Below are 13,924 nucleotides of genomic sequence, written 5' to 3' on the forward strand. Positions count from 1 at the left end.
CGGTTTTCATGCTTTAACTTTGACCATAAATTTAACCAATGAGACCGATTGCGGCGAAATCAAAAGTTATATCAATGAATTTGTATTCAAAAGAAACTTTTCAATTATATAATTTTTGCTCCCGTTATAATTGATCTCGTTGGTTAAATTTATGATCAAATTTAAACCTGGAAAAGCGCGGGCGCACTATAGTTTAAGGGCTTGTTTGGTTTCAATAAGTCACCTGACTTATAAGTCAGGTGACTTAAAATTAGTGACTTATAAGTCACGTCTGTTTGGATGTCATCTGACTTATAAGTCACCTGACCACATCTTCTCATCTTGTTTTTTAATGTAAAGATGATGGGACCCACGTAAAAGGGGGTGACTTATAAGTTTTAAGTTGGGATGGAGCAACTTATGACTTATAGGTGACTTATAAATTGGGCCGCACCAGGCGTCGGTCGGTGGATCTTTTAAAAAGATCTGCCACCTCAGCAGCCGTCAGATCCGGCACAATCCAACGACCTGGTCCTTCTTCACCATTGCAACAAAGGTTGTGTTTCAATTTCTTTTTTTGCAGCAGAGCTCGTGTTGCGAAAAAACATTTGCAATAGAGATTGTGTTGCAAAAAATAAATACGCCTTCACTTTTTTTTTGCAACATAGATGATGTTGCGAAAATGACTTCTGCAACATGTATGTTGTTACATAATTTTTTGTAATAAAATCCGCTAGTGACGTTGCATTTTTTTGTTTTCACTTTTTTGCAACATGGAAGTTGTTGCGAAAGAAATTCTTGCAACACAGATATTGTTGCAGAAAACCTTTTGGTTTCTTCGCCAGCCACACACGCCACACGTGTCACACGGAACATCTAGAAAATAGTACTAGACGAACCCATACAAGACACGTGTCGCAAGAAGAAGACGGTGGATGCTCGCTGCGATCCACCGGCTGAAACCTAACGTTTCCCTTATAAGTTGGGTCTGTTGACAAAATAACTCACTTTTTGCACTTTTTGACTTATAAGTTGGTGACTTATTTAAAACCAAAAAGGGCCTAAAATGGAGGGAGTACGTGCGAGGGGAAGCGCCCCCTTTCTTGTTCGTTTGGGAGGCGCGGCGTCGTACGAGCTCACGTGCTGGCGCCGTCCGTGTAGGTGCCCCGCCGATTGGATGCGCGCACCGTCGCCGTCGTCGGGTGCAGGAGTAGCCCACTGCTCGCTACGGCGGTCCAGTGAGACGCGCCGGTGATCACATACGACGTGGTCGATTACGTATCACTTCGCGTGCCGGCCGCGAGATGCATGCCCACACGCCAACCGGCCCAAAGAATCTACGCAAGAATTACTTGGGTGTTCGTGCGTGCCATCATGCGTGTACCAGCAACCTCACTATATACTGTAGTTCGAAGAAGCTGGACGCATGATTCACACAAGTTAGCTGCTCATCATTTCCCCCTCATGCTCACTCCATGACAGCATGTACTACCACAAGTGCGTAAAACTTTTTAAGCAGGTCTGCGCCCAGGGCAACTCATACCAGAAATCAAGCAAAGACATTTGGTGGATCTCAAGTACGACGAACCCAAACCGAAGTGCTTTCAGCTAATCGAGCGATTTATTGAGTGCGCGCACCTGCACCATTATGCCCACACAGATGGACGGACAGAGTGGTACGTTGCCAGGTTGGTTCATACAGGATGCAGCCCCGCACCAGGGGGCTCTATGTACAGAAACAGGCCAAACGATACAGATGTACGTACTTACTTGCCATCATTATTGGTTTTGTGCTTCTCTTCTAATTCAGGCCAGTCGAGGGAGGCCCAGCTAGCCAGCCAGCTTCCACGATCCATCATCATCGCCTCTCAAGAGGGAGACTAATAATGACCGCGTAATCATCCACCGCTGCCTTCTGTAGTCCCTTGAGTGAAGCCAGCGAGCGTGTGCTTGTGGGACTGCTCCAATGGAGGCTCGGATGATTGTGCCGGGACCGGACCTAGAAATTATCTTAGCTACTTGCCCGACCCTTTATTGCCGTCATCGTCGTCGTCGTCGTCTTCCAGGTCGCTGAACGACACGTCCTCCTCCCGCCCCAGCGAAGCCCTGTTGCTTGCTGCCGCTACCGCCTCGGGCTCCTCGGTTGAGTCATCGTCAGGCCATTCGTCCACTTCGTCTTCATCGGTGTCGGCGTGGAGTCTGGACTGGACGAGTGGGGCCCTGATTTTATCTTTCACTGACAACAGCTCTTCTTCGATCACTGACTTGTCGATGATTTCCACTTCGGTGGTTGACACTGGGAACTTCTCGGCCTCGATTTCTGGCGTGATGTCGGAGGTGGGTTCTTCAAACGAACGGACCTCTGATATGGAGACTTCTTTGTCTTGGATGATTGAAGGTTCTATCACCTTCTCTTCAGCTGGGGCAGAGGATTCATTCGCATTCTCTGATGATTCTCCGGTAGTTTCAGATCCTCGCTTATTCTTAGCCTGTAAGCTTTGCAGCAGCTCCTCCCTTGCTTCTAGGATCTGCATGGGAAAAGGGGAAATTAAAATGTGGAAATAATTTGGAACAGAAAATAAATGAGACCTAAGGAGAAAATCACTCTGGTAGTGTGCATTGAAAAATAAAAACACTTGATCAAGTTTGAAGCAACAATTAAGTAAATGCCACCCTTTCTTGATTCTATGCTGTCACAACTTGAAGTGCATCTTAGCATACCTCCCGGTTGAGATGGATATGTGGCCACACAGGAAAAGATCGGGTCCGGAATGATGAAATACGTGATAGAGTTGGGGGCGCACTGTTTGAAGAAAAGCTTGTCCAACATCATCTGAGATGGTGTGGCCATACAACGCAGGCCTCCAGAAGTGCCAGTGCATAGCGATGGTTAAAGCATGCTGATAATGTCAAGAGAGGTTGGGGTAGAACAAACTTGGCATGGGAGGAGTCCAGGAAGAGAGATCTGAAGGACCGGAATATCACCAAAGAACTAGCCATGGACAGGGGTGTGTGGAAGTTAGCTATCCACGTGCCAGAACCATGACTTGGTTTCAAGATCTTATGGGTTTCAACTCTAGCCTAGCCCAATTTGTTTGGGACGGATAGGCCACTTGAAGCGAAACGATTTAATCAATTTAAGCAAACATAATTCATCCTATTTGCAGTCTGAAACTGTTAATATAAGTTGTGCATTAAGGGTGTGTTTGGTTTTAGGCATAGGGTAGAATGTAATGGGTTCATCCTACACATAGCACATATTGTTGGGTTTAGTTTGAAAAGGAACCAGAACACACATTCCTCAAAAGAGAATATACTCCTTAGACACAGTTCCACCCCTCTCGACTCACCGTCCATGCCCTCTCACCACACCCAATCATATCCCATCGTCTATGGTGGCAGCGGAGATGGTCAGATGGAAAGAGCAGCGGTGCTTCCAGTGAGAATGCGACCAGTGGCGTTGGGCTAGCAGCCATGGAAAATCAGTGGCGGCGGCTACCGAGGAAGAGAGGCAGTGTGGCGGGAGGGGTAGCCGTTGGCTGCTGGGTGGCGTCCGATTTGGCCAAGAGCAAGCCGGCAAGGAAGCCAACGCAGACCCACGTGCCATGGGGGTGTTCGCCGTGGTTTGCGTGCTGACCACCCAGGTGCTGTACGCCGCGCTGTTCAAGGTGCTTCTGCTTGGCATGGTGTTCTCTACCTCAGGTACCCCAGGTTCTCTAGGATTGAGCCGAATCGATCTACTCACGCCAACCTTTTTCTTTCTCGCTTGAGAGCTTCATCTTCTTGGCTAGCCTTTTCAGCTAGCTAGCTTTTTCTCGAGAGAGTACAGAAATGCAAGCAAGAGAGAATATATTGCTACTGGTTGTAAACTGCAATCAGCAAGTGCATGTGTGGTAATGTCAAGTCTGAACTCTGAAGTGTTGGTGCATGCGGGAGTCTGAACTCTGAACTATGAACTCTTAAGTGTGTACCACATGTCAGTTATTTATGGATGCAGCTACTGATGTTGTGTGGTTGTGGTGTGATCCTACTTAGTCGGATCGTTTGATATCGCTATTTGCTGCAACTGATGGTTCTATACTGAAATACAATTGAAATTTTTGCTCAGTTCGAATAATTTGTAGATAAAAGAGGTAATCTCACCATTTCTATTGCACATATGCAGAGGTAATCTCACCATTTCTATACAAGAGGCGACCTGAACCGAATTCGTTTTATTTCATCTCCCCAACCAAACACTGAAATGCAACCCTTCCGTTCACCTAATTATCCGAAGTTCCGAACCAAACACAGGAACGGAACCAAGCCGTTCCAGTGGAATGGAACCATGACATCCCATTCCATTTTGTTCCCAAACTAAACATAGCCTAAGGGTCACATTTCTACCACAGATCACCCAGTTCCAGGATCGAAGATTCAGTTCTTTACATGTGCGTACTAAATAACTAAATATAGCATATCAAATCATATATCACCTGTAAAGGGACCAAATAGTTCTCAAGATAATAAATTTCTTGACTACAAAGAGCTTGTGGTGCTATAGCCTATAGTTATAGCCTTATATAGGCATATAGCCTGGAGTTGCTAAATGTCCCATTAATTCTGTAAGAAGCACTCCATTCATTACAACATACATAGCACAAAAGCCATAATAAATTAAAAACAATGTGCCAAAAACATGATAAATACTGTGAGTAATGCAGGAAACTACCTGTGGTGTTGAAAGAAGTTCGGCATCTTGTTTGTTCAGTTTTGAGTGCAGAAGCACAAAATATATCTTCCAGAAACATGCTTCACTCATATCAGTGGAGCAAATCTGAACCTTTAAATCTGATAAGCTTGGCACAAGGTGTTCCATGGATAGTGCATGCACATACTGAGCATTCGACAGTTCAAAATCTAAAGATCAAGAGAAACTGTGTAAGAGATTTAAGGTAATCAGTGAGGTCTACTACACATAACATGATTCTATTTGAGAGAGACAAGCATGAGTTATATGATGCAACTAGAGGCCAACAAAGCATCAGGAAACCAATTCAGGACTAAAAGGCGTAGAGAGGGTATGCATAAATAGGGTGAACTATTTATTCCAGAACTAAATGTTAGCTCAATATCACGTCAAGCTGAAATGGAGATACCTATTACCTATGTATCCTAAAGTGATGCATTCTGCAGCAATAGGGGAACGCTGCTTGAAATCAATTCTGTGATATTTACATGATTTCCTGTGCATAGCTACATAATGCGCAACCTCTAAAAAGATATGAAGCATTCATGACTGCTGTGGAAAGCTATAAAACCGATGGAGCGTGGTATTACATATTTACATTCATATTAAACAAGTTATGGTGCTTAAGAGTTAAGACATTGACCTGATTTAGTTAATCAAATTGATAGCATGACAACGGAAAAATCATGAATATGCGAAAATGCATCGCTAGATGGACAGAACCACAACATCAAGATTCCAAAAGTATAGTTGGTACCAAGCAGGTGTACAAGCAATGTAGAACAAAATAGGCTAGCATCAATGAACTGATAAGTGATAACCGATGTAGGTAGCTTTCAAAGGAAGTGCAATGGCATTCCAGAGTGCGACGTGGGGACTTCAATCTATTCAACAAACTACATAGAACTAAACCAGTCGAGAAAGGAGTTTCGGGACTCTAAGGTGCGCATATCAACTAATTCAGGACGAGCATGCTTGAGATCTTTGCAGGAAAGTTCTAACACTACCTCCAGCATCTACTTTCTTCATTAATCGGCAGTTCCGCACTGAAACTGAGACCACAACGTCCACCCATTTCATTCCGGTGCACCAAATTATTAAGTTACGCATTATCTGAATCGGCAGTTCGGCACTGAATCTTACCGTCTGCATAACGATCGCTGATGAAGAGGGGGAAATCGAGCCACGTCTCAGGCCGCGTCGAGATGTGCTTCACGAAGACCAGCACCTCCTCGGTCCCGCCGGCGACGGGCTCCCCTTCGTCGGGCTCCTCCTCCCCGAACGGCAGGAGCGAGGACGCGATCTTGGAGATCTCCGCCACGGCCAGGTTGCTCTGCAGCATGGAGATGCCGCTCCTCACCCTGCCCCCGATCTCCGCCAGATCGCTCCGGATCCCCGCGATCCCGTCCCCGTCCACGTCCACATCGCCCCCCTCTCCGTCGTCCGCCTCCGCGGGCGCGGCGCGCGGGGACGAGGACTCCGGCTCCGGCGGGGGCGGCGGTGGGGCGAGGAAGGACGCCACGCCCCACAGGCGGCGGGTGAGGGTCTCGGTGAGCTCGGAGATGTCGTCCTTGACGCCGCGGCTCGGGGTGATGGGCTCCTCGGGCTCCTCGTCCTCGGGATCGCGCGGCGAGGACCCCTCCGCGGCCGGCCTGCCGGCGGAGGAGGCCTCGGATTCGGAGGCGTCGGAGTCGGGGTCGGGCTCGCCGGAGAGCGTGGCCGCGATGGAGCGCGTGAGCCACGACATGCTGTGGTGCGGTGCGCGCGTGGGAAGAGGGTGGGGGGAGGGGGATCGATGCTGAGCTCTGGGAGTGGGTAGATTCTGGAGTTGTAGATCAGTGTGTGTTTGGGGCCGTCCGATCAGCAAGCGACGGGGATGATCACGTCTGTGTATTCAGTGGTAGATTCTGGCATCAACAACCCTGGCGAGGCTCCGTCTGAAGCTTGGAATTTTTCGGAATGATTATTTTGCGGGTGAACATTGAAAATCATAACTTGTCATACAGGTTGGTAGTAGTGTCGTTATTTATGCATAGAGGTTCTGAAACTTAATAAGTGAGATGTGAAAGTAATACTATTTGATAACTAAAGTTGTCATTCTCGCACCACTAAACTAGTCATAAAAATGTTTAAAATTGTTATGTGTTCGTGCCACACGTGTCGCACTTATCAGGGTCCTTTACATAAGAACAATATGAATCTTGCCAGACTTAACTATGAGATTATTACCCTTATCCCTAAGACTAAAGGTGTCAAACAAATTCAAAAATTTAGGCCTATTTGTTTGCTAAATGTTAGATTTAAAATCTTCATTAAGACTCTTATGAATAGACTTAGTGAGGTCGTATAATTTTTGAGGTATCATGTTTAAACTGTCTTTATTAAAGATAGATATATCATGGAGGGGGTGTTGATTTTACATGAGGCCTTGAATACAATTCATACTAAAAAAAACAGAGTGATGCTTTTCAAAGTGGACTTTGAAAATCTCGGCAAAAAGGTGGACTTCGAAAAGACATATGACAAAATCAAATGGCCCTTTGTCCATACTCCCTCCGTCTTGCAATACATGACATATAATTTGAATGCAAATGTCTCATAATAGATGGTGCAATGGATCAAAGCGCTACCTTTGTCATTTGCCTTGGTCCGCGGGCTTTTTTTTCTCACGCCATGTGTAAGTGCATCTAGTGCCACCCCTAATTGGTTTTGGAGTATTGACGACAAACCTAGTTAAGGAACTAATGTGTTTGTGAGAATTGCAGGATAACACAAGTAAAAGTCCCTCATTGATTCGGTTTTCCTATCAGAGATGACCCCTAAAAATGTATGAAGACATTGAAGTCAAAGGTGGTATATGAAGATATTCACATTGAAGACTATGACAAGAGAAGACACCACATGAAGCCTATGGAGCTCGAAGACTTAGATCTTTCGTAGTTCTTTTTCTTTTGTGTTGAGTCATAGGAACCACTGTACTGTTAAGTGGGTTCCAAGAGAACCAGTCAGAATGACTGAAGTGATGCCTAACCAAAAACACCTATGTCTTCGAGTGAAGACTATGAGAGCGAATCTTGTCCAGAGTCGGACAAGTCAGCTTTACTTGTAGCCCAAGTAAAGTTGCCGTGTGAGTTTGAAATCTGACCGTTGGAACACGTGTCAGTTCCTTAGTGACCCAGGGTCATTTTGGACAAATCAGGTCGGGTTGCCAAGTGGCTATAAATAGCCCACCCCCACAACCATAAACGGTTGGCTGCTCAGATTGAGAGTACGGCTTTTGTTGTTTGAGAGCAACCCACCTTGAAGCCTTTGAGAGAGAATTCCTTGCGAGGATAAAGCCCTAACCACCCAGAGCCAGAGAAAATTGGGCATCACTTAAGTCTTCTTGTCTGTGTGATCTGAAGACTTATTACACTTGAGGACTGTGCATCCTCCAGCCGGTTAGGCGTCGCGTTCTGAGCATCCAAGAGACATTGTGGATTGCCGGTGAACGAAGTCTGTGAAGGTTTGGGAGTCTACCTTGAAGACTTACCAGAGTGATTGGGCGAGGTCTGTGTGACCTTAGCTCAAGGGGATTACGGTGAGGACTGGGTGTCCTGAGCTGCGTGTTCAGGACTGGGTGTCCGGGACTGTGTGTCTTAAGGTTTGAATACCTAGCCGCCCCAACCAGACGTATAGTTGTCACAGCAACTGGAACTGGTCCAACAAATCATTGTCTTCAACGAGTCACTGGTTTCATCTTCCCTTCCCTTTACTTACTGTTGCTCCTTGTGAAGTCATTGTATGTTTGCACTATCTTTTGTCTTCACTGAGTGACTGCATGTTCTGTATGGCTTCATAATATCTTCCTACCTGATCCTTACTACATTGCTGCTATTAAGTCATTGTGCTTTCACTTCATTGAATACTTGACTATGGCTTGTCTAGTGTAGTCTATCTTCCGCTGCATGGTAATAGGTTTATTTCTATCGTTTGTCTTCAGAACTTCCACGTTTTGAAGACTTTCATAAAAATCGCCTATTCACCCCCCTCTAGTCGATATAACGCACTTTCAATTGGTATCAGAGCAAGGTGCTCCCTTGTTCTGTGTGATTCGGTTTAACCACCTGGAGTTTTAGCTATGTCGACTGCAGGGATAATTAAAGTCTCCGCTGCGTGCCCCGTCTTCGATGGAACTGAATATCCCTACTGGAAGAATAAGATGCGCATGCATCTTGAAGCCATTAATGTCGACCTATGGTATGTCGTTGAAAATGGCGTTCCTAAGGCTGGAGAAGGTGTCACTACTGCTGACGTCAAGAAATTTGTTCAACTGGACTCTACTGCCAAGAATATCATTTGCGGTCACCTGACCAAAGGACAGTATGGCCGTATGAGTGCTTTGAAGACATCTAAGCTGGTCTGGGACTGGCTCTCCAAGGTCAATGAAGGCATCTCAACCCAGAGAGATCAGAGAATCAGTGTCCTTCGCAACCTCTTCAACCGCTTCAAGCGAAATGACAATGAGAATGTCCAGCACACTTTTGACCGACTCACTGACATCACAAATGAGCTTCAAGCCCTCGGCGCTACTGGGATCACCAAACATGAAGTCATCAAGACACTACTGAGATCACTTGATAGTTCGTTTGACATCCTAGCCCTGATGATTCAAGAACGTCCTGATTTCAAGACACTCGATCCATCTGACATACTTGAGAAGCTCAACACACATGAGTTTCAGCTTTTTGAGAAAAGAGATATCTACGGTCCAAACTATGGGCGAACTCGTGCCTTGAAGGCAAAAGCTGTTTCCTCATCTGAAGAAGAATCTGACAGCAGTTCTGATGATCCTGAAGACATTGGAAGGGAACTTGCTATGAAGAAGTTCCAAAAATTCACCAAGAAGAAAGGCTTCAGAAAGTCTTCCCGATCAAGCTCAAGGAATGATGAAGTTTCTGCTCACAACTACAAGAAGAAAACATGTCACAAGTGCAAGAAACCTGGCCACTTCATCTCTGAGTGTCCACAGTGGGACAATGAGAACAAAAAGAAGAAGAAGAGCAAGGAATATGACTCTGACGACAAGAAGAAGAAGAAATACTCAAAGTCTTCGTCCAAGTCTTCCTCAAAGTCTTCATCACACAAGAAGAGCTCATCTGGCAAGGCATGTGCGTTTGTTGGCAAGGAAATGGATTCAGAGGAGGAGTCCGCTTCTGAGGAGGTGGAGGTGGAGTCTGAGGAGGAGTCCGATTCAGGCATTGCAAGTCTGGCTACAGCATACGTTGCCAAGTCCATCTTCAATACTGAAGACAATGACCTCATCACCGACACCGATGCAAATGGCAAGGACTACTCCGCTTCTACCTACTGCTTCATGGCACGCGGTGCCAAGGTAAACACACGCACTACTCACTATCAAACATCTAGTGACGATGACTCTGATTGTGATTCAAAACCCAGCTACAAAACACTTTCTAAAATTGCAACTGAACAGCAGAAAGCTATGGAACATATTCAAAAACTGTTAGACAGAAGCGATGATCTGTTAGGTGCTGAAATGACTCGATCTGAATCCTTAATTGAAGACATAAAAAATCTTCACGTTAAGTATCAGGAACTTGAAAGTCATCATGAAACTCTCTCAACAACTCATGAAAAGCGTTCCTATGATTATCTTCAAAGGAAGCAAGATCTTGAGAAATTGAGAGCGGTTCATGAAGATCTTCAAAAGGAAAACGAGTCACTTCACTCCAAACAGATCAGTCCCGCTCAGGAAGGATTTGAACCACCATGTCTTAAATGCATTGAGTGTGATAATGCTACTTCTGTTGCTGAATGTTCTACTGCTACTACTGTTGCAATATCTTCAACTGTTGATGTGGTAACTAACCCCTTTGCTGAGGATACCACTGCTATTGCTGATGAGAATGCTAGGTTGAAGACATTGCTTGAAACAGGGATGTACAAAAGTCTTAAAGGGCATCAGACACTATGTGATGTCCTCAAAAAGCAGATTCTGAACCGAAACCCGAGGAAAGAGGGTGTTGGGTTCGTAAGGAAAATGAATGCTGATGGCTCTTACTGAAAACCTGAGCAGTACCCCAAAACCATGTGGGTTGCTGCAAAGGAACCTTCAGCAGACCCATCCAATCTATCTGGCTTCACCTGTGCTAACCCCATTATCATTGATGAATCCTTTGATGCAAACTATATACTGTTTAAGAATCAGAATGGTGAAGTGTTTGCCAGGTACATTGGTACTAACTGCAGGAATGGACCGCCTATGAAGAAATCTGGGTTCCGAAAAGGTGTCTGGAGAATCTTCCTGTGAATGTCATCATGACACCTCACGTGAAGAAGACAAACCTCAGACCAAAGGCTTCATACGGTCCAAAGGCTTCATACAGACAGAGGACTCACCTGAGTCGCACTAACGCAAATATTTTGCAGGGAAACCATACTCAGGCATATGAATATGAGAGCGGTTCATCAAACCGTCATGTTCATAAGACCAAGAACTATTCTGCTTATTCTTATGAGTACTATTGTCCGCCTGCAAGACTGTTTGCTAGGGCTCCAAAGCCAAAATTCTCAGATGCTGCACTTAGACTCATTGCTTCTCAGCCACCCTTGAAGATGTGGGTGGCTAAGAAAGCTTAACTCTCTTTTGCAGGGAAAGGTCTCCAGCAGAAAACCAAAATCGTCTGACGCCATTGCTGGGGACCTTAAACATCTTGTAGGGCGCAAGATCAAATGCCCGAATGGTCTTACTATGTACTTCATTCCTGAATCGCTTGCTACTCTCCCTATTAGTCCTAATATGGATCTAAGCTTTCATAACCCATTGGTTCGTCAAATGTTTTTGCTTCACAATGCTCTTGGTGAAGCCTATCCCCCTAACTGCACTGTAGGGTACGACACCAACGTCTTCAGAATGGATTATTGATAGTGGGTGTACAAATCACATGACTGGCAAAAGAAGTCTTCTTATGGACTCAACCTTACGTCCATCCGACAAGAGCCACATCACATTTGCTGACACTGGTAAAAGTAAGGTATTGGGTCTAGGTAGAGTTGCAATCTCAAGGGATCAACACATGGATAAAGTCGTGCTTGTTGAATCCCTTGGCTTCAACTTAATGTCTGTCTCAATGCTTTGCGATTTGAACATGATCGTAATGTTTGGAAAATATCGTTGCCTTATACTAATGGAATCTGACAAGTCTCTAGTGTTTGAAGGGTATCGAAAAGATGATTTGTACGTGGTAGATTTCTCAGCAGGACCATAGCTTGCCGTATGTCTTCTAGCAAAAGCTTCAGAATGCTGGCTCTGGCATCGGAGGCTTGGGCATGCTGACATGAGGAACCTCCACACCCTTGCGAAGAAGAAGCATGTCATAGGCATCGAGGGCGTCAAGTTCAAGAAAGACCACGTATGCGGTGCCTGTGAAGCAGGGAAGATGACGAGGGCCAAACATCCTTCGAAGACAATCATGACCACTACTCGACCCTTCAAACTGCTTCACATGGATCTTTTCGGTCCCACTCATTACTCAACTCTTACTACTACTGCATGCCTCTATGGCGTCGTTATTGTTGATGATTACTCTAGACACACTTGGGTGCACATAATCCTCTACAAGACTGAAGTGCATGATGTCTTCAGACGCTTCGCAAATCGAGCTATGAACAATTATGGCGCCAAGATAAAGCACATTAGAAGTGACAATGGCACTGAATTCAAGAACACTGGCCTTGATACATATCTTGATACCTTGGGCATCACACATGAATTCTCAGCCCCGTACACGCCACAGCAGAATGGCGTCGTCGAACGCAAGAACAGAACACTCATTGAGATGGCCAGAACGATGCTAGATGAATACAAGATCCCAAGAAAATTCTGGCTTGAAGCCATTGATACTGCATGCCATACAATCAATCGTGTTTATCTTCACAAGCTTCTGAACAAGACATCTTATGAGCTCCTTACTGGCAAGAAGCCAAATGTCAGTTACTTCAAAGTATTTGGCGCAAGGTGCTGGATCAAGGACCCGCATCACACCTCAAAGTTTGCACCAAAAGCACATGAGGGTTTTATGCTTGAATATGGAAAGGATTCGCACTCCTACAGAGTCTTCAATCTTTTTCATTACAAAGTGGTTGAAACAGTGGATGTGCGGTTCGATGAGACCAATGGTTCACAAAGAGAGCAACTGCCAAATGTGCTAGATGAAGTTCCATCCAGTGAATCAATCAAGCTAATGGGAACTGGAGAAATTATACCTTCTGAAGCTCATCCTGAAGAAGAACTTATCATCTCAGCACCTAATAAACATGAAGACAATGCTCAGCCTGAAGACATTCCTTCTAACAACGACAATGATCAGCAAGAGCAAAGTCTTCGCCCTGTACATCCTCGCGTTGCCAATGAAGTGCAGATTGAAAGAATAATTGATAGCATCAATGCACCCGGTCCACTCACTCGTTCAAGGGCAACTCAGCTAGCAAATTTCTGTGGGCACTTCGCATTCGTCTCAATAACAGAACCCAAGAAAGTTGAAGAAGCCTTCATGGAACCTGAATGGATTCAAGCTATGCAAGAAGAGCTTCAACAGTTTGAGCTGAATAATGTATGGGAACTAGTTAAGTGTCCTGATCCACGGAAGCACAATATAATAGGCACCAAATGGATATACCGCAACAAGCAAGATGAGCATGGTCAAGTTGTCAGAAACAAAGCCCGTCTCGTTGCTCAAGGATATACTCAAGTGGAAGGCATTGACTTCGATGAAACATTTGCTCCTGTGGCTAGACTTGAAGCCATACGCATACTGCTAGCCTATGCAAATCATCACAACATACTTCTATATCAAATGGATGTGAAGAGTGCTTTTCTCAATGGCAAGGTTGAAGAAGAAGTGTATGTTGCACAACCGCCTGGCTTTGAAGATCCAAAACATCCTGACATGGTATACAAGCTCAACAAGGCACTGTATGGCCTCAAACAAGCCCCTCGGGCCTGGTATGGCACACTCAAATACTTCCTGAAGAGCAAAGGCTTCATACCTGGTTCCCTAGACCCCACTCTCTTCACGAAGACATATGATGGTGAACTGTTTGTGTGCCAAATATATGTGGATGACATTATCTTCGGCTGCACCAATCAGAAGTACAGTGAAGAGTTTGGATATATGATGCAAGAGCAATATCAGATGTCCATGATGGGAGAGC

The 13,924-nt window shown here is 45.2% G+C and overlaps 1 protein-coding gene across 1 annotated transcript; it reads right to left on the bottom strand.

Moving 5' to 3' along the window:
* Window positions 1-1,581: 1,581 nt before the first annotated feature.
* Window positions 1,582-6,510, bottom strand: LOC125524550. The gene is made up of 3 exons (XM_048689589.1): window positions 5,852-6,510; window positions 4,691-4,878; window positions 1,582-2,507 (listed from the first exon to the last, which is right to left on the bottom strand). The coding sequence occupies exons 1-3, from the start codon at window positions 6,453-6,455 to the stop codon at window positions 1,995-1,997; spliced, it is 1,305 nt and encodes a 434-aa protein (XP_048545546.1). The 5' UTR covers window positions 6,456-6,510; the 3' UTR covers window positions 1,582-1,994.
* Between the last annotated feature and the right edge of the window lie 7,414 nt (window positions 6,511-13,924).

This window comes from Triticum urartu, chromosome 1, assembly GCF_003073215.2.
Source record: "Triticum urartu cultivar G1812 chromosome 1, Tu2.1, whole genome shotgun sequence".
In the NCBI taxonomy this organism is placed as follows: Eukaryota; Viridiplantae; Streptophyta; class Magnoliopsida; order Poales; family Poaceae; genus Triticum; species Triticum urartu.